Here is a 19,199-nt window from a genome sequence, read left to right on the forward strand (position 1 = left end):
GGTGGCAATCTGCGGGTCCTAACCACTTTGCACTCAACAGAGAGAAGCAGCTGAATTCTAGTTAATTTTACAAATGAGCTAAAAGTCAGTGCTGGTGGCCCGTGTCATCACAGAGGCTTTTAGAGCATATTGCCTTGTAGCTGTCAGTTAAACTTTAAGTCAGTAGGACTCACGGTGTGGCGGGGGCAGCCTTTCAAACTTTTTGACCCTTAATTATACCACCAGGTGCTCCACAACTTCTGCCCAATGTTTAACCAGAGCAGGAGAGCAGAGTGGAGTTGAGCTGGTATCAGCATTGGAAAAGTGCCCCTGTAAGATTTGATGCCATCACCATTGCCAATGGTTACTGAGACACAAGTGACTATAAACAGTCAAGAGAACGAATTGTAAAATGTTTTTAATTCAACCTTATCTGATAAAACTTTCTGTTAATTAATTTCGAAAAGAGTATTTTCAAACTTGGATCATTTAAATCTGTGTTTTTGAAGCTTGATCAGACAAGTGAAGCTCCCAGCTGTAGATGTATTTGAAAATCTTGGCTCCTCCTAGTGGCAGCATCAGAAAATAACACTGTGGGATGCTGCTGCCTCACATGAATCTACTTAGAAACTTTGATGTCAAGCCCCTGTGGAGTTGAAAATGTCTTCTGAGCAAGTGGAAATGTTTGTGCTGATGCTGGGTCTTGAGATCAGGTCAGGTGGACCACCAAAACATGTAGGGATAATCTTAAACATACACCTCTGATTTCATTTTAATCTGACCAGTAGTTGTTGAGAGATCCTGCTGAATGGAAGGATTTGACATCATTAAACTCTCCGGCACATTGACGGAAAAACTGTGATGAAATCCCCGTCATTTTCTTGACAGAGTGCACTGTTGCACTCTGTCCTCAGCTTCCTGTACCTCAGCTAACATGCTGTAGATTTCCTCTGCTGCCTGCCATCCACACGGCGGACGCCCTTGATTTGTACCCCTGCCTCTCCCTCCGGACCTCTAAATAACCACACACACAGAGAAGATAATCTGTAGGTGCAGCTCCGCTTCACTACGTCACTGTGTCAGATGGAAACGCTGGAAAGGCAAATGAAGAGATACTTGACATTGAATAGTGCCGGTTGTTGTTGAGGCTCTGGTTCTGCCTCTGATATAAAACCCTGTGGCAGGTGGTGGAGGGGTTGTAGCTGCCTGCAGTCAGACCTCGGCAGCAGTGATATTACATGATAAAATACAAGTGCTATCTGCTCATACCCAATCAGAAACACCACGTTTATCTACATCTGACTGCTGAGATATATTTAAAGGGGCAGCTTGTGGAACATCCTTGTGTTGAAAAGGTAATGTGCTTTCTGATCACAGCTGCCCCTCTCCCTCTCTCTCTCTCTCTCTCTCTCTCTCTCCTGGTAGGGAGGCATGGGGCTGCTGGTGACCTTGAGTTATTTTTAGCACAATGGGGGCGCTGAAAACTGGGAGCAGGGCTTAGAGTCACTCTGTGGAGTCTGCAGCTTACTAGTGCGTGGTCTGTGTGCCGGCTGCACCTACAGGGGGAGGGCGTCTCACAGGGAGAGGCCTTCATGTTTGTCCAGCAAAAAAAAAAAAAAAGCAAACCTGCAGTTTATGGAGACACGTGTACAAGCAGCTTACCTACTCGAGTGTTGAGGGTTACACAGGTACTGGACCAGGTAGTCAGTCTGTCAGGGCTGGAGCGCGCTTCAGCCAAGCAAGTGTATCACAGCTGACAGAGATGTTTTTCTTTTATACCTTTATGCAGCCATATTGGAAGGTGGAGTGAAGAGTGTTTAACTATGGGAATAATTGCAAACACTTTTAGACAGAAAGCAAAGATAGGAAAAATAGAGAGAGTAGTTCCCGGCTCCTCTCTCGCTTCTGCACAGATGGCCAATCACATCAAAGGGGGCGTGGAGGAACAGAGTGAAGTGTGTCTGACACTGTTAGACACTGAAACACAGCACAGTGTGTGTAACTTTGTAGAGTTGTGGGGCTTTCAGACGGAGGGCGATCTGCTCTTGCGAGCACACTGATCAGGGGAGTCATGGACGACAGAGCAAAAATAGGCGGGGTTTTCCGAAATTCTAGTGGGACACGTCACTTTGAAGCAGGAAGCTCCTGCTGTGTTCAGAGTCTGTTGTTGCCACCAACAAAGATGTATCTTTCCTGTGCTAAGAAACAAGCCTTAAGCACTAACCTGCTAATAAGAATAAGAAGGGGAGCAGCAACGAAGAGGCCCACAGAGAGGCACAGAGAGCAGCTTGGGGAAGGAGCTCCGTTTCCCCAGCGACCGGTTTCAGGTCTACTTTCTGTTTATCTTTCATGCCTGGCTGGAGGCCTCATTTCTATTGGCCGCACAGGTGTTTGTCGTAACGCAGCGCAAGCTGTTGTAAATACAGGGTTTCACAGCGCACTGGTGCCTTTGCCACATTCTGTCTGAATGCTCCAATATTTATGATGACAGCACTTGTTTCATCTTTTCGTAATCCACCAGTGTTACAGACTAGTCAAGTCAGGGGATAAAGGGTCATCAGTACTTGTCCTAACCTGGAGTGCAGAAAGGGAAAATGGGAAAAGAAACAAACAAAGCTGGAACGGGTTTCAATGAATTGGGAAACTGCTAGTAGCAGTTTAGTCAGCGAAAGCCTGGAGCGCTCTGGTCTTTCATCCATGTGAAAGGTGTTGTCTTGTTTCTCAGATAATGTTTTAATGTTTTAAAATAAACAAACTGGTTCCCTCAGAGTCCAGGGATGTCGGCGACCACGGAGGCGCCTTCATGCGCTGACTCCCTCGCACCTGACTCTCATGACGTCTTTTTAAGGAGCCACATAACTGCTTCACGCACCTCGCAAATGGTGCGTTTGAGACCTCAGGACAGCATAGTGACGTTTTTATCAATGCAGCTTAACCCAAATCATTGTTTCTCCTTGAAAAGCAGTCCAGCAAAGACAAAAAAAGGAATTCTTCTCCTCCCTTTCACTCCAAACAACCAGGAATGCATGCTTGCATGCATTTGATTGGCTGATGCAGCCCCTGACATTGAATTGCATTGCAGCATAAGTTACATTTTTTTCCACAGGAAAAAATGTAACTTGTTAACATCTTTTTGCACGACTCCCCGTTATGAGCATGTTTTTTTACACAGACCCAATATCAGTGTAAATGTGGCCTAAATTTGACAAACCTGTGTGGTCATCTTGTTTCCTGCCCCTGTCCTTTTAGTGATGCTGTTGTGCTCACAGTTATTTAACAATGTAATTATACTTTGATGTTCATCCAGCTAAATACATGCAGACCTTCAGTTGATGTGAGCACATGGAGAGCAGCCAGACACTCAGAGAGGACAATAAAAGAACTAAACACATGTTCATTTCAACACAGTTTATTTACATGTTCTCCATACACCTCATAGTCCATGTGAAGCCTTGGCATCTACTATTGCATGTCGCTCTCAGTTCATCATATTAACAGTCTTTTCTCTGTACTTGGCATCAGTGCTTCCTCTTTCAACCCACACTCCGGTGTTCAGAGCACACAGTCTTTACTGAGCAGGTCTACGTCTGTCCAGTCCACCATCTCTTTCCTCTGAGTGGCTCCCAGGTCTGGGCTTCAGTCGACGGGGCCCTGGAAGATGAGTTTGATGTGGCCCTGCTCCCCTGTCAACCATGTACCACAGAAGGGGCAGGCAGCATGGAAGGCATGGGTACCGTGGGGTAATGGGATCTGGCTCCACCCCACCACTGTCTTTTCTGAGCATACATGGCCACAGGGGCAGAAAGCATGAGTGGGCGGCCCAGCATCCAGGTACAATCCTCCCTCACAGCCCAGCCACAGCGGCACATAGGGGCCCACTCGCCGGCACATGGGGCACTCCCTCTCCCCGGTGCTAGCTGGTGCTGTGCCCCCGGGGCCGGCAGGACCCTTCTCTTTACGGTAGCCCCAGTTGTGGTAGCCATGCACATGCCCACAGTTGACGTAGACCCAGGGCTGCTTCTTGTCGACAATCTCACGCTGGGCCAAGCTGGGGAAGGCCAGGGTGTTGAAGCCCACAGGACACTGTGGTCGGGCAGCATTCAGCTCCTGGCGAAGGGACTCCAGCTGTTTGAGGGTGGGGGTGTGGCGCAGTCCGGCGGGGGTCCTCCACAGCAGGGTAGCCCCACACAGATCAATCAGAGAACCGTCCTGTAGGGTATTGGACTCATTTTCAACCTTAAGAGAAGTACAGAAGGAGGAAACAGAGCACGGGAAAGAGAAACAGGGAAGGTACATCAGTTTTCATCACTTTCATTATCAAAGAGACGATGCACTGATCCAACCTTTTCTCTCCAGATAACCATCCAGCCGAACAGATCAGCGCATACCTAGAACCAACGTTTTGTGATGGGGCACTGGTGGGTTTTGTTAATCTGAGAACAAAAGCCAACATTTGAAGCAGGGAGGTTTGGTATTTCTGTTGAAGTGGAGTCCTGTAACGTTGAGTAGAGGTATGATATGAATGTCTTGTCTACTAGAAGCTTTTGTGATATTTGTTTTTTACATTGATTTTCTGTTGTTTCCAAATTGAGAATATGATGAATGGATGCATACTGTACCTGGTGAAATGGGTTGTCATCAAGGTTTCTATCTACCTTGCCTTTACTGTTTTCTCACTAGTGTGTTAGACCAGTAGCCCCAACATCTGTCACTCTGAAGGTGTTCGAGTGGGTCTTCTGAGAGAACCAGAGAACTTCTTTCCCTGACGTCTTGCAGAGAAAGAAGTACTCTACGTCTGCGGTCATTCACACCTGTGCTGTACGGACTTTATACAAATTCTGTTTGTTAAGGTGTTCAGGTTTTTTGGATGCCAACAACTTGAAGGTGACTGTTTCCAAAACAAAGGAAGCTGATGTTGGACCGTAAAAGTCACAGTGGCCATTTACCCCTGGTGATACTCTAGATGGTCAGGATTGTCAACAGATAAGAGACCTACTGATACATGGACATAATGACCTCATGTACTGGGAGGTCAATACTACAAGAGTACTGAAGAAAGCTCAGTGAGTACTTTTCCTTTAAAGACAGCTAAAAAGGTTTTTCATATCAAGGTACGATGCAACGTTATCATGTTTCTATTGAGGATATCCAAACGTTTGTCCTCAGGTCAAGACAGGAGACGGTCAAATCGATACCAATTCAATACCAGATTCAAAAATCACATGCTGGGAGCCCCAGCAGGGGAAAGGGACTCAATAGCTGTGTCCCAATTCAGGGGCTGCATCCAAAAAAGAACGCAGTCTCCGAAGGTGTTCCCCTTCATAGTCATTATAGACTGTGAAGGCCGGACGAGGCTCCTATCACATAGCAACCCTGACAACATGTAACTTTTTTCACAAAAACTTGAGGTTTTAAGGCCCTTGGTTGTAGTTGTAACATTAGCTGTTAAACTAAGCTGAAACCCAAAACTTACATTTAAATGCATAATCCTCAGGCTCTCTGTCAGTGTTGTCTGCTGCCATATTATTTTCATTACCAGCGCACAATGAATCTTGGGATATGGTGGGCAGGAACTGTCAGGAAAAGGAGGCATTTGAAAGAGCCTTCGAAATGGGACAGTCTAGTCACGCCACTATGATGCAATCAGTCTTCAAATGCAGCATCTAAAGGATGCAGCCGTTGAATCGGGACACGGCCCAAATCCCAGTAACTTCAAGTTCTTGGGTCAAGTCAAGGTCAATAACCTCAAGTCTTGTGACCGTATCAAAGCAAACACAGGACTTGTTTCCCATCAACCCCACTTCAACTCACCAGTTTTCCTCTCTGCTGAGCTGAGCGGGTCTCCCTCAGGGCAAAGACGTTGCCACAAACTGAGATTTCCCTCCAGACACCCGGAGCTGGCTCAGACACAAACTCCCCTGCTGGGTGCATCACCAGCACCCCGTTGGTGGTCAGGCCGTCCATCAAGCCATCCGACGTCCTCCATTTGGCAGCCCGCTCCTAAGAGACCCACACATATGCACACACACACAAACACAGATAGAGCAAGCAGACGCAGAGGTTAGGGGAATGATGGGGAGGCACACAGGGATATAGTGGAGGTGCATGTCAGAGGTGGCTGGCGAGAAAAAACAGCCAACGTTGCTTTTGTTCTGATACTATATTTAGCTCAGTACAGAATGACTACTGTACTGACTAATACACAGAGATGCACCCATGCATAAGAATAACCTGTTCCTGAGAGAAAGAGAGGGTGTATTATGAACACAAATTAGCTCTCATGGAATGAAACAGCAGATTTCTGGCATGTTTACCCTCATTTTTAGAAAAAGAGCCGGGATACTGCAAAATGTAGACTGGAGACTTAGTTCTGCAAACATTTCTTTGAGGCTGTTGCTGCTCTGAAGGAAAGAATAATTGTTTTTTAGACCAAAAATTACTGTACTGCTGTACTCATTAGCATTTTTACATTAATAATGGTTCAGGTGACTATGAGTAAGGGCTCAGAGTATTATTACCAACTCTACAACCCTCAGCTCTACAGAGCGTTTTAGCATCTTTCAGCTCATTGTTTTGGCTTTACAGTCTATGACTAAAATGTTTTGGTTCATCGACCTTATTTCCAGTAGTAGCAGGGATATACCACCACAGCACAGGCAGAGGGCCTAAATGCAGACACACAGGCAGGCTGATGCAGCGTAGTGGCTTTTAATAAGCAAAAACAGTCTGATAGTCAAACGAGTGGACAAGATGCGAGAAGCATCAATCCAGAAACCGACAACTGGGAAATAAACACAGGGAGCAGGTAAAGACAATCTGACAAAGGATTAGTGAGAGTGATGACAAAACTGGGATCAGGTGTGTGGGTGGGCAGGGAATCTTAGGTGGTTACAGGTGAACAAGTGGAACAGGGAATAAGTCCATCTTGTGGGTGAAAGGACAATTGTAGGTCTGAAGGGGAGAAGATGGAGATGGAGGAAAGTGAGCATGGTAACCCCCCCCCCCCCCCCGCTGTACCAACACTGGCCACTGACTGGAGATCAGGGGTGAATGTTGGCTGGGACGCCAACTGGGGAGCTGGAGCTGACTTGACAGTAGCCCACTCAGGAACAAACTCAGGAACAGGCTTATCGTCAGACGACTAAAGAACAGACAAGACATTGGTGGAGATGGCCGATGCAGGGTCCAGCTTGGGGTCTGGCTGGGCGTCCATCGTGGTGCAGGGCAGTGGAGGCTCTGGGGCCCTGAGCAGCTGACACTGCGCTCCATTTACCTCAACAGTTGGAGCTGGGAACGATGTCAAACCTGACTTGACTGTGTCCCAGTACAACAAGTTAGAAGCTTGTTATTGTTGTTGTTAGCACTACCAGTTGCATTTCCACAGATAGAATTTGTACAGTACTGTGTGTACGACAGTACTGTGTGCTAACTAACAGTATATTACTACAGCTACAGACTACTACTACTACTACTGCACATTAGCCATTGTGTATTTTAAGGTCGGGGTTGTTGAGGTTCTTTTGATTTTCTGAGTCCAAAATCCAACTTCAGGGGGTGTTCCTGTTGAAATCTCCGACCAGGAACTCGGAAATTCTGACTTCTCAGGTCAGATGAAATGCACCATGAGTCCTTGTGGCGCCGGGCCGCTGAGTCTCTGTGGAGTTGGGCAGCTTGGGGGATTGATGTGTCCGAGACCCAACCTTCCTTCTAGGGGCACGTCCTCTAGATGTCTCTCGGACATGGCCAGGCGAAGGTGACTGATGAATGTCTTCACACTCAGGATCCGACAGGAAGCTCTCAAACCCAAGTCACATCGGCTGGAGTGCAAGCTGAGGTACAGGCTGCAGGCTAGCATGCTGGTGGCTAGCAGGTTGATGGCTAGAATGCCGGAGTATGCAGGCTGAAAGACAGTCAACCGGGACGCTGGCTGGAGGCTAGCAGGCTAGCAGGCTGTGGTGCAAACTGGATCTTCAAATGAAGTGTCTGCTGGTCTCTTGGTCAGATCATATTGTCAGGGATCACTGATAATGGCACAGACAGAAGACCCAAATGCAGAAACAAGGGCAGGCCGATGCAGTGTAGCAGCTTTTGTGAAAACAGGCTTATAGTCAAAGGAATGGATGAGTACAGACAACAGGGAAATAAATGAAGGTTGTAGGTATATGGAAAACACGAAAGAGTAGAAACAGGAACAAGAGCAGACAATCTGACAAAGGGCCAGTGACAAAGGCAGGTACAGACTGAATGATGAGAAAACTGGGATCAGGTGTTTGAGTGGGCGGGAAAACATAGGTGATTACAGGTGCACAAAGTCTGGGGACATCTTGTGGGCAAAAGGAGAATGGTAGGTCTGAAGGGAAGAAGATGGAGATGGAGGGAAACTAAGATGCAAACCGTGACAAGGCTCGCAGCAAACACAACACAGCGACAGTTAGAGACTAGCTGGATGATTCTTTGCTAACATGTTTTCAGCTTTCAGTCCAAGTGGCCAAAGAAGAAACAACAGGTAAATTCTCAACATGGGAGAGTTCTCAGTGTGCCTTCTTTAATTTTTCAGCTAGGGTCTGGATATTGATGCTGTATATGTGCCGAATATATCTTAATTTTAAACATTAAAATCACAACATCATCAACATCCATCTCATGAAACCAAACTTGACTTTGTTAGCTTTTGGGTTGTAGAACCTGCTGGTACCTGCATCCCTTGTGTGCAATTTGAATCCCACCTGGGAGAGGCGGCCGGTAACAATGGAAATTTACTATGCAGTGACGTGATTACAGAAGGTGAATTTATTTAATGGAAACCCACAGATCATAAAGAGGAAAACTGGATCTGTTATGATGGAAAATCTTCAGGATTGTTACTTTGAGGTCCCATACACAATCATGCATTATTTATCTATTGCACAATAACAGTCTCATGTACGTCACATCCATCACAGAGTTCAGAGGTGAACCACAGAGAACCAGCTCACACCTGATTTTTAATAAAAGGAAATATTTGCAATATTTCTTCCATGAATCAGTATAACTGTCCTGATGGCTGGGGGAGTTATGCAAACCCCAGTTGTGTGTGTGTGTGTGTGTGTGTGTGTGTGTGTGTGTGTGTGTGCGTGCTGTGCACTGGTTGATGACGTTATCTCTCTGACTGCTGGCCTAGTTGTCGTGGGTCCTGATGAATCTTGCATTAGATGAAGTCATGCTGTCATGAGAAAGGGCTATTATTGGTTTGCACTTTGTGCACCTACATGTCACGCTTCAGATTGCCCCACCCAGCACTTCAGCTGTGGGCTGGAAACTTTCACATCCAAAGGACAAACTACTAACTGAGGAATAATAATAATAATAATAATTAATAATTATTAATAAAAAAAATAACACGTCATCCCAATATTTAAATGGGTCGGGGTTAGTTTCCATAATTAGTCTATAGGTGTTGTTCGCTAAACTAGCTGGGTAAGGCTGCAGAGAGCTCTGCTCACTGAACTGGAGTCTGTAGGAGGGCTGCTGAGCTGCTGTGATGGTGCATGACTGTGGTGTGTTCATGAACCTAAGAAATGCAGCTGTCTATTAAAAGGCTATCTATCTATCTTTCTTTTGTAGTTTTGGCTTCTATTCTTTTCTACCAGGAATGATAAACCTGTGATTACCAAGTCCCATACAGACATATAATATATGTACATATAGGTTCCTATATCAATGTGTCACATATAAAGGGGTATATAATTATGACATATATACATCCTCTGGATATATGAAGTTTATAACAGTATGAAATACCCATAGAAAAATGTATATATGTACATATATCAAAATATCTATGGTTCATTTTTATATGCTATAACATGTTGTGACCATATATGTCTATATATATATATATATATATATATATCATTTATATTTGCAAGTTCATTAAACAAGTTAAATATAAAAATACTACATGTTTATATATGTTTTTTTTATATATGTTTTTCAAATTAATTTCTCATTAATCTTAAGCATGTATCTTCTCATTCTGGGAAAGTGGTCTCAGACTTTTGGACCCTACTGTATAATATCAACATATACTGACAGGCTTCAGGATGGATATATATTGATGTAACATACAGTATGTCTAGAATATAAACATATATACATAAACACCCATATTTGTATTGCATATATATATGAAATTGTTTTAATTTCTAATAGGTTTCATACACATTTTTTGTTTTGTGTGTTATGTGCCTTTTATTTTATATGGAAATGTTTTTCATATATGGAAATTCAATGTATATATATCCAATACATTTGCGTATGGGGTGAAAAGAAAACTATGATTTATTACAGTTACAACTTACTAGTGATGATATGACATATAAACAAACAACCATTAACACCTACGGGCAATTTAGAGACGCCAGCTAACCTGCATGTGTTTGGACTGTAGGAGGAAGGTGGAGGAAACCCACACAGGCAAGAGGAGAACATACAAACCCCCTGTTTTTATGTCCAAACCACTTCCACACTCCTAAAGCCCGTCTCTTTACTGGAGCTAACCCATCCACAGCACAATCCATTCGGTCAGTACAATATCATCATGACCGATCAAAATATGTAAAATTTGTTTTTATAGCACCATATACACAGTATTTAAAGACATACTGATGAATGTTATAATGTGTAGCATGTTTACTGACTGGTTATGTAACTACACGTGTATCTGTAGTATCTGTAACAGCTTTACACAGTAACACAGCGAGCAGAAGCAACACTTCAAAGATCCAAAGATCTGTCATAACACACACACACACACACACACACACACACACACACACACACCCATGCTTGATCAAGCCAGGTCACATGCACAGACAGTCATCCTCACAGCTATGATGTCACCCGTGGGCGGCACAGCCGTGTCCCTGCTGTCGCTCTCACTACGGTTGCTATGGTTACCATGGCTACCTTGTGTAGTTTACCCGGAGAAGCCCGGCGCCCAGGAGGGCAGAACACTCACCCCCAGGAAGATGTTCTTGGAGGAGTCGAAGCCGGCGGCGTAGATGCGGGCCGTGTAGGGAGCGCTGCGTTCGCACATGATGCGACAGGCATAGCGGGAGATGGTGCTCTGAGCCGACTGTCCTCCGCCGCCACCCTCCCCTGCCGCACCCCCACCCTGACTGCTGCCGCTGCCCGCCGTGTCCGTCACCACGAAGTCGATCATGCTCTCTGTGGAGCGGCCGATCTACGAGAACCAAGAGAGCAGCACTGATGTAATAAAACAACGTGCTGGTTCCACTTTCTACAGGAAACTGTAGACTGTGTGTTCTGTGGAGGAAACAGAGGAACTGCAGGGACTGCTGTTTGTCTGGCTAATAATAGAATAGACTCAATTTCTTCACAATGTCCTGATGCTGAAGATGATGATGCTGATGCTGATGCTGATGCTGATGTTGATGCTGATGCTGATGATGATGCTGATGATGATGCTGATGTTGATGCTGATGCTGATGATGATGTTGATGCTGATGCTGATGATGATGGTGATGATGATGCTGATGCTTTTGCTGATGCTGATGAGCCAAAAGATGAAGTTTGTCCTTATAAGTGAAACCTGTGCTAAAGTAGAACTTCACAGGATGCTCCACATTCCTCATTTTAAAGTTTCTGATATTCCTCCTCTAAAACAACACACAATCTAAAATTACCACTTTATTCTTGTTATATTACTTTTTTTCTTGAAATATTAGGAGTTTATTCTTGTAAAATTACAGCTTTATTCTCATAATATTATGACTTTATTGTCAAAATTTCAGATTTTTTTCTCCCTCAGAGTGGCCCTAATACTCTGTCATTGTAAAGAGATGTTGCTGTTGATAGATTGGACTGGAGCCCTGTTGGTTTGAATGGATCTCCTTGATGATGAGAGAAGGTGGTTGAGCTGCTGAGAGCAGACACGTCTGACTCATCTTCTCTTGTGGATCTTATCTCCTCAGTCTTTTGTCTTCCCTCCTTCTGACTGAGACTCTCTTTCCTCCCTCTGTTTCTCTCTCTTGCCCTCGTTCTCTCGCTCATGACGCTGCATTCTCCAGTCGTCTGACAAATCTGCTAACAGATTACCTCTGTGCTCCCTCAGAGCTGTGTGTGTGTGTGTGTGTGTGTGTGTGTGTGTGTGTGTGTGTGTATGTTATTCTGTTCATTGACTCTCCAGGGCTAGGTTCACTTACTGTTGACACCTTAAAGGAACAGTTCAAGGTAAAGGAAGAAGGAGTATGACTGATATCAAGTGATAGCCTAGCTTAGACTGCTAGAAAGAGTTAAGGTATAAAAACAGATAGCTATGTGCTTTCTGAAAACAGCTGATTAGCATGTTAGCTTCAAGTAAATGTGTTATGGATGAATGTAAGAACTAAATACTGGACTCAAATATGTCAAGTATTCTAACTTCCTTGTTTGCTTCTGCACATGTGCAGTAGTGTTTCTCCCATTAGGACCACAGACTTCACATAGTGATAACGTCATGAAAAACTCTGAGAAAGTCTTACAAATATAAAACCTCCAAAAATTATAGATTCAAAATAGAAAGATACTAACTGACCCTGTTTGCTGTTGGAACTTAGTCTTACACCAGAGTTTTACACCTTTCTTTTATAATAGAGGTCAAAGGGGAACCCTGAAGTGACACAAAATGCAGTTCCTGCAGTGTGGCTCCAACAGTGAGTCAGTCCCCATAGACTCCCATGTTAAAATGTCCAACTTTACAGCAGAAATAAACATGTTTACAGCCTGATACAAAAATAGTTTTGGCCTTGTGAACGCACTCAAGGCCCCTTAAGGGAATTTCTTCAAATTTGGTAGAAACTTTGACTAGGACTCAAGGATGAACTGATTAGATTTTGGTGGCTAAAGGTCAAAGGTCAAGGTCACAGTGACTTCACAAAATGTGGTCAAGGGAACCTCTTCACATTTTGCACAAATGTCCACTGGGTTTCAAGGATGAACTGATTAGACGTTGGTGGTCAAAGGTCAAAGGTCAAGGTCAGTAGGACCTCAGAAAACACTTTTTAGCCATTACTCAAGACTTCACACAGCAATTATGACATAATTTCACACAATTGGTTCATGTTTTCTATGACTCTAGATAAACAGAGATGTAACCTGAAACTAGTCTGAGTGGAAGAGGCAGACAACCACAAGGAGGTGGAGGAGGTTTTGGAAAAGATACACAAAGCTTGATGATCCATCATTTAACAAGCAGCTGCAGTGGAAGAAAGCAGCAATTTAACGATAATAATGTCCACACTCAGGACTGTTGTGGAAAGATGCAGGCAGTGTAAGATGGTGGCCATCTATCTACAAACAAATAAAATCATAGACACTAAACCCAAAAATATGAGATAATAGAAAGTTCCAATTTCACCTCCTGCACCAACAATAAAACCTCCTGTAGCCAGAAGATAGACAGAATAATCATCTAACTAATTTAATAAATGTAAATCAGATTCAAACTTGTGTTGTCATATGAGAAGCCAGGTTCAAAGGTGTGGTTCTCTCTCCCGTCATGGTGAACGTACCTCTGTTCTGACTCCTACTGTTCTATTTCTACAGTAGGTCACAGTTAAAATGTTGAGTTGGCATGTGTGTGCAATTGTGTGTGTGTGTGTGTGTGTGCGTGATTGTGTGCGTGATTGTGTGTGTGTGTGTGTGTGTGTGTGTGTGTGTGTGTGTGTGCAAACACTAACCTGAAACATGTCTGTGTTGGTGTCATGGGTGTACTCCACAATGACAGAGTGGCTCCGTGACAGTGTGTAGGAGATGCTGTGCTGGCTTTTGTTGCTGAGTGCCTGCCAATGGAAAAAACATTATCCAGGTCACATGACAAGGAGAGCTGAAGGTCTCCTTCAGGACAATCTACCCACAGGACACTTCCTGTTGTAATAAATGATATGATTTATGATTAAAATGTATTGTTCTGATAGAGCTAAGGAAATGTGTGACAGTTTTTTTACAATGTCTAAGTAATAGTACAGAACATAGATACAACACATTACTATATTACTATTACATTACTACAGAAAACAAGCAAAGCTGAGAGTCTACAGTCATGCTAGCAGCTCTGCGCAGCCGTATTTGGGCCCAGCTATGATTTGAGCTCAATGCTAATGTCAGAATGCTAACATGCTCGCAATAGCTGTGTCCCAATTCAGGGTATCATCCTTCAGAGGCTCCATTTGAAGAAGGATTGCGTCACAGCAGCGAGACTAGACTGTCCCATTTCAAAGGCTCCTTCAAATGTGTCCTTCGTTTCCTGGGCAACAAAGGCTCCAACAGGTGGATCCTTCGTGGTCCAAACTATCCCAAGATTCATTGTGAACCATTAATGAAAATCATGTGGCAGTGAACTACACCAGGCTGTCAAAATCTTAAAACCTCAAGTTTTTGTGAGAAAAAAAAGTTATGTGTTGTCAAGGTTTCTAGGCGACAGGAGCCGTGCTTTGAAACGCAATGGTAAGGGAGGGAATCATCAATAATAATCACTAATCAAATTTGAAGGTTTCCTACTTGAAATGTTACCTCCCTCACTGTGATTTCATTTGTTTTAACTTTTCCTTCAGAAATTTCAAATTATTATGAAGTTCCATGACAGATGAACTTGATAGTAGAATTTTCTTGTCTCCTAGAGTAAAGAATCTAGTTCCCTTCAGTCTGACTGACATCTTGCACTAGAGAAGACCAGTACTATGACTCCTCACCTTTGACACCAGAGGTGTTGAGACATTGTGGATAACATCAGGTTTGACCCCATTGGCTTTGGGTCTCTTATAAAGGGCCAGACGACTTCTTCTGCGACCCTTGTCCCCATTGGCCAGTGACCCATTGTGCCTGTGAAGCATAAGAATAAAGTGTACTTAATTGTAACATTAATTAATTTCAATTTTCATTCACTGATTTATTTCACTTGCATCTACTTTTCCATTTGGATCTCTTGGTTTTTTGCAAAAGCTAATGATACAGCTCTTCTGATGGGTGTAAAACTTCCTATTCATTCCAACTGAAAATGTTATGTTATCAATAGGGCAAACTATTTGTTATTAAATCTCCCACAGTGCAATGCTTTGCTGGATGTGTGAAGTGCTGTTATTCAACACTATACCTGTCAGTGAAGGTGAAAGATTATGACTCATGTTGATGACTCATAAGTATCAAAAATCAAATCTACTGAGTATTTACTATTTTGCTGTGATTCTGGACACAGATTAATAAAGGTTCAGTACAAATCAAATTAAATTGCGTCTATAGATGTGATAATAAAAACAAAAAGACATACACTCTTAATGTATTAACTTGTAGTAACATGAAGCATGACACTGAAGAAAACACTTAAAAGTTGATGTCATGGACATGATGTCCATCCATCCATCCATCCATTAGCTATACTGCTTATCCTTATAAGGTGGCCATTTGGGAATTTTTTACACATGACCTGCTGCTAAACACTGAAACCTGTTAGCAATGTCTGACAATTATAGTGATTTTTAAGTGGGCCTGTTGTTGTTGTTTAAAAAGACCATGGAAATGGAAATGACATGTAATCATTAATTGATTGTTTCATATCCAAAAAGAACATTTTCTTACAACTAGATTTTTTTTACATTTTATTTACCTATTTAGAAATTGTAGTCTGATTTTAATTTGGTAAAGAGACAACAAATCGTTTGGATCTGATATATCTGTATTTCCTGCCATATGCTTTATTTTTCATAATGTTAAAAAACATATATTAATTTTGCTGAGTCTGACCCTCATTTCATTGCTTTGCTTACGGTTCATTGTACCTTGTCATATGACAAATAAAACTCACTTATACCTGGAACATAAAATACAATAACATAAATATATATTATGAAGAAACATAAACATAGAATATAGTAAAATAATTATATTATAACCCTGCCCCTTCATATTATTTACTTAAATTAGGAAGATTAGGGGTCCCACAATTGATCCCTGTGGAATACCCCAGAATAATATTTACACACTGAATATGATATTACTTTATCACATCCGATATCCTCCAATTTATTGTATTAAATTGAATGAGTTAATATATTATGTGCCTGTATGTAACCCATTGTCCATAGTTAACCTGATTCAATCATTTAGGTCAACAAGAGCTGACTCTGTGGAGTCTGATTTCCTGAACCCAGATTAATTCTAAATAATATAGTATTTACTCAAATAGGCATCGAACTGATCCAAATAAAATATCATTTGTCTTTTTGTATTTTTATCTACTATAACCACTCATGAGTATTTCATGTTATGCTGCATTTATAATAAGCACTCCCTCCACTTATGTCCTGCTGGCCACAGAGAAGCCATGATTGGATGGATGTTGTAAAATGTCAGTGACAGGTAATCTCCCCCTCTCTCTGTAATCACATTGACAGAGAACCAAGTCATTCTCATCATCCATCAGTGCATGGATCAATAGGTCGAGGAGTGGAAGCATATGTCTGTGTCTCTGTGCCTGGAATAGCACCATACCATCCCCGTGGGAGAGATATCCTTCTCTCATACTTGTATGCAATATAACACATCCATTTGTCTGTCTTTTTGTTGTTCCTCGTGGAGTTTAACGTGTAGCTACGTCCAGCGAGCATACACACTCTCACGAGAACGAATGTCTAATCTTACTTTCTACTGTGCGCACACAAGCAGAAGTCTCCAACAGTGTGAGCCCATCATGCATACACACACGTTCACGATGTGTGAGCATACCAACAGATGAGTCATAAATCTCCAATGCAGTACACTATCAACTTACTTATCTTCTATATCATAATCTATGAGAAGCGCGTGCAGAGATTGTCATGGCAGAATGAATCATACACACATCGCTTCACTGAGTAGCCAAGTTCTCTAGGCGACAGGAGCGTGACCGTGTAGAACTCGAGTACTGGCACCTATATAATGACAATGCGAGTGCAATGGACATATACTGTCGAGCTACTACATCTACATGAGAGCACTGCCCACAGCGCCTGAAAATGAGCCGCCTACGCTGTCATCTCTTCTCACTAACACTGAGATCTATACCAACGAGAGAATCTCTCAATTACTCACGAGTTTCTTATCTCACCATCATCTAAGCATAGTGTAGACTTGATAGGTATTCACATAATCTCATCGTAGGAGTTCTCAACCGCTACTAATACTATACGTATGCGCGCGTGCGAGTGGTGAGTGACGCGGAGTGTCTATGTCTCTATATTATATCTAATATCACGGTAACCAGTCATACTGACTATGCACATAGCTCTCTCAGACCCGCTAAATTCTTCAAGAATGCATTGTGCCCGCCATTGAACACATCATTCATTAAGACTGATCACGATTACCATCTTGCTCTCACACACATGGTCCCAACGCTCACGAACGTTCCTCTATCCTCGACCCTTTCCCCATTGGCCAGACCCATATGCCTAGGTTGAAGCATAAGAAATAAAGATGAACTTAATGGAACATTAATTTAAGTTTCAATTTTTTCATTCACTGATTTATTTCAAGTGCATCTACTTCTTCCATTTGTTTTGTTTCTTGTCAACACAGCCTAACATAATGATACAGCTCTTCTATGGTGAACATAACAGATCATCACACTTCATCTATGAGTGTGCGCAGAGCTGAGAAGAAGACTCTAGTGATTATGGGCGCTCTATCACGAGAGTGAGTGCGAGAATACTCGTCCGTGAGTGATACTGCAAAGAGTGCGTGTCTTCTTATCTGTCGACACCAACAATATCATACTGTGGTCTGTATTGCGTCAGTTATGATGAGCCCTGTACCACACCTTAGCCTCCTCAACTACTTCACACTCACGTCACATACGGCACCAACTAAATTACACAACGACTCAAATAATGTCACCTCTATTAAGTATCAAAAATCAACTACTGATATTTACTATTTATATGCTGTGATTCTGGCGTACACCACTATCAATTAAACCCGTCAAATACACACACATCATAACTTACACTGTATCTCCAAGATAAAAGAACAACATAGAGCGATCACCAGCACCTACATCAATGTATAACTTTAGTAACATAAGCATGACACTTCTAATGGATATATACACACTTACTAGAGAAGAATGTTACTATGTCATGGAATATGATACGCTTCATATCTCTATCATCTATCCCATCTTTACATCATCATCGCTTATCCACTTCACTCAACGCTATCGACGATCCAGTGCGTGTGCCTCAACATCACTCCACATCGGTGCGTGAGAGAACTCACAGCTCCTAAAAGCGCTGCACACGCAGAATCAATGTCCTGTGATCTAGAAATCTCTATAGTGCACTCCTAACGACCACCTTCTTGTTGGGTTTAAAAGCACACTGGCAGCCTAACGATGATACTTACACACTACCAAGTCTATAACTTTGAACACTGCAGTGTGGTTCACCACACACACACACATAACGCGATCTATCTCTACTCTCTGTGACTTACAAAATAGCGCAACAGCTAGGCCTACACCATATTTCACCCTATTTTAGAAATGTTATATACTCACCACATAAGTTGACACACACGACCAACCGCGAGAAGTTTTTGCAGAGATCTAGACATTGTCATCTTATCTTCTCCTATCATACACATCTGCTTCAGATCTCCTCTCTTCATAATGTTTAAAAAAACATATATTAATTTTGCTGAGTCTGACCCTCATTTTCATTGCTTTGCTTACGGTTCATTGTACCTTGTCATATGACAAATAAAACTCACTTATAACCTGGAACATAAAATACAATAACATAAATATATATTATGAAAAACATAAACATAAGAATATAGTAAAATAATTATATTATAACCCTGCCCCTTCATATTATTTACTTAAAATTAGGAAGATTAGGTCCCACAATTGATCCCTGTGGAATACCCCAGAATAATATTTACCACACTGAATATGATATTAACTATCACATCGATATTCTCCAATTTATTGTATTAAAGAATGAGTTAATATATTATGTGCCTGTATGTAACCCATTGTCCATAGTTTAACCTGATTCAATCATTTAGGTCAACAAAGAGCCTGACTCTGTGAGTCTGATTTCCTGAACCCAGATTAATTCTAAAATAATATAGTTATTTACTCAAATAGGCATCGAACTGATCCAAATAAAAATATCATTTGTCTTTTGTATTTTTATCTACTA

General features: G+C 42.4%; 1 protein-coding gene across 1 annotated transcript in view; it reads right to left on the reverse strand.

The window, feature by feature from the left end:
• Positions 1 to 3,392: 3,392 nt before the first annotated feature.
• LOC111223592 (E3 ubiquitin-protein ligase pellino homolog 1-like) overlaps positions 3,393 to 19,199 on the reverse strand; it is a 33,417-nt gene continuing 17,610 nt past the window's right edge. The window contains exons 3-7 of the mRNA XM_022747797.1: positions 14,712 to 14,841; positions 13,701 to 13,802; positions 10,979 to 11,203; positions 5,791 to 5,979; positions 3,393 to 4,215 (exon numbers count right to left, since the gene is read on the reverse strand). Coding sequence (XP_022603518.1) covers positions 3,616 to 4,215; positions 5,791 to 5,979; positions 10,979 to 11,203; positions 13,701 to 13,802; positions 14,712 to 14,841 — 1,246 coding nt within the window. The 3' untranslated portion in view covers positions 3,393 to 3,615. The remainder of the gene's footprint in view (positions 4,216 to 5,790; positions 5,980 to 10,978; positions 11,204 to 13,700; positions 13,803 to 14,711; positions 14,842 to 19,199) is intronic.

The sequence above is a fragment of the Seriola dumerili genome, unplaced genomic scaffold (assembly GCF_002260705.1).
Source record: "Seriola dumerili isolate Sdu_G_001 unplaced genomic scaffold, Sdu_1.0 BDQW01000111.1, whole genome shotgun sequence".
Classification (NCBI taxonomy): Eukaryota; Metazoa; Chordata; class Actinopteri; order Carangiformes; family Carangidae; genus Seriola; species Seriola dumerili.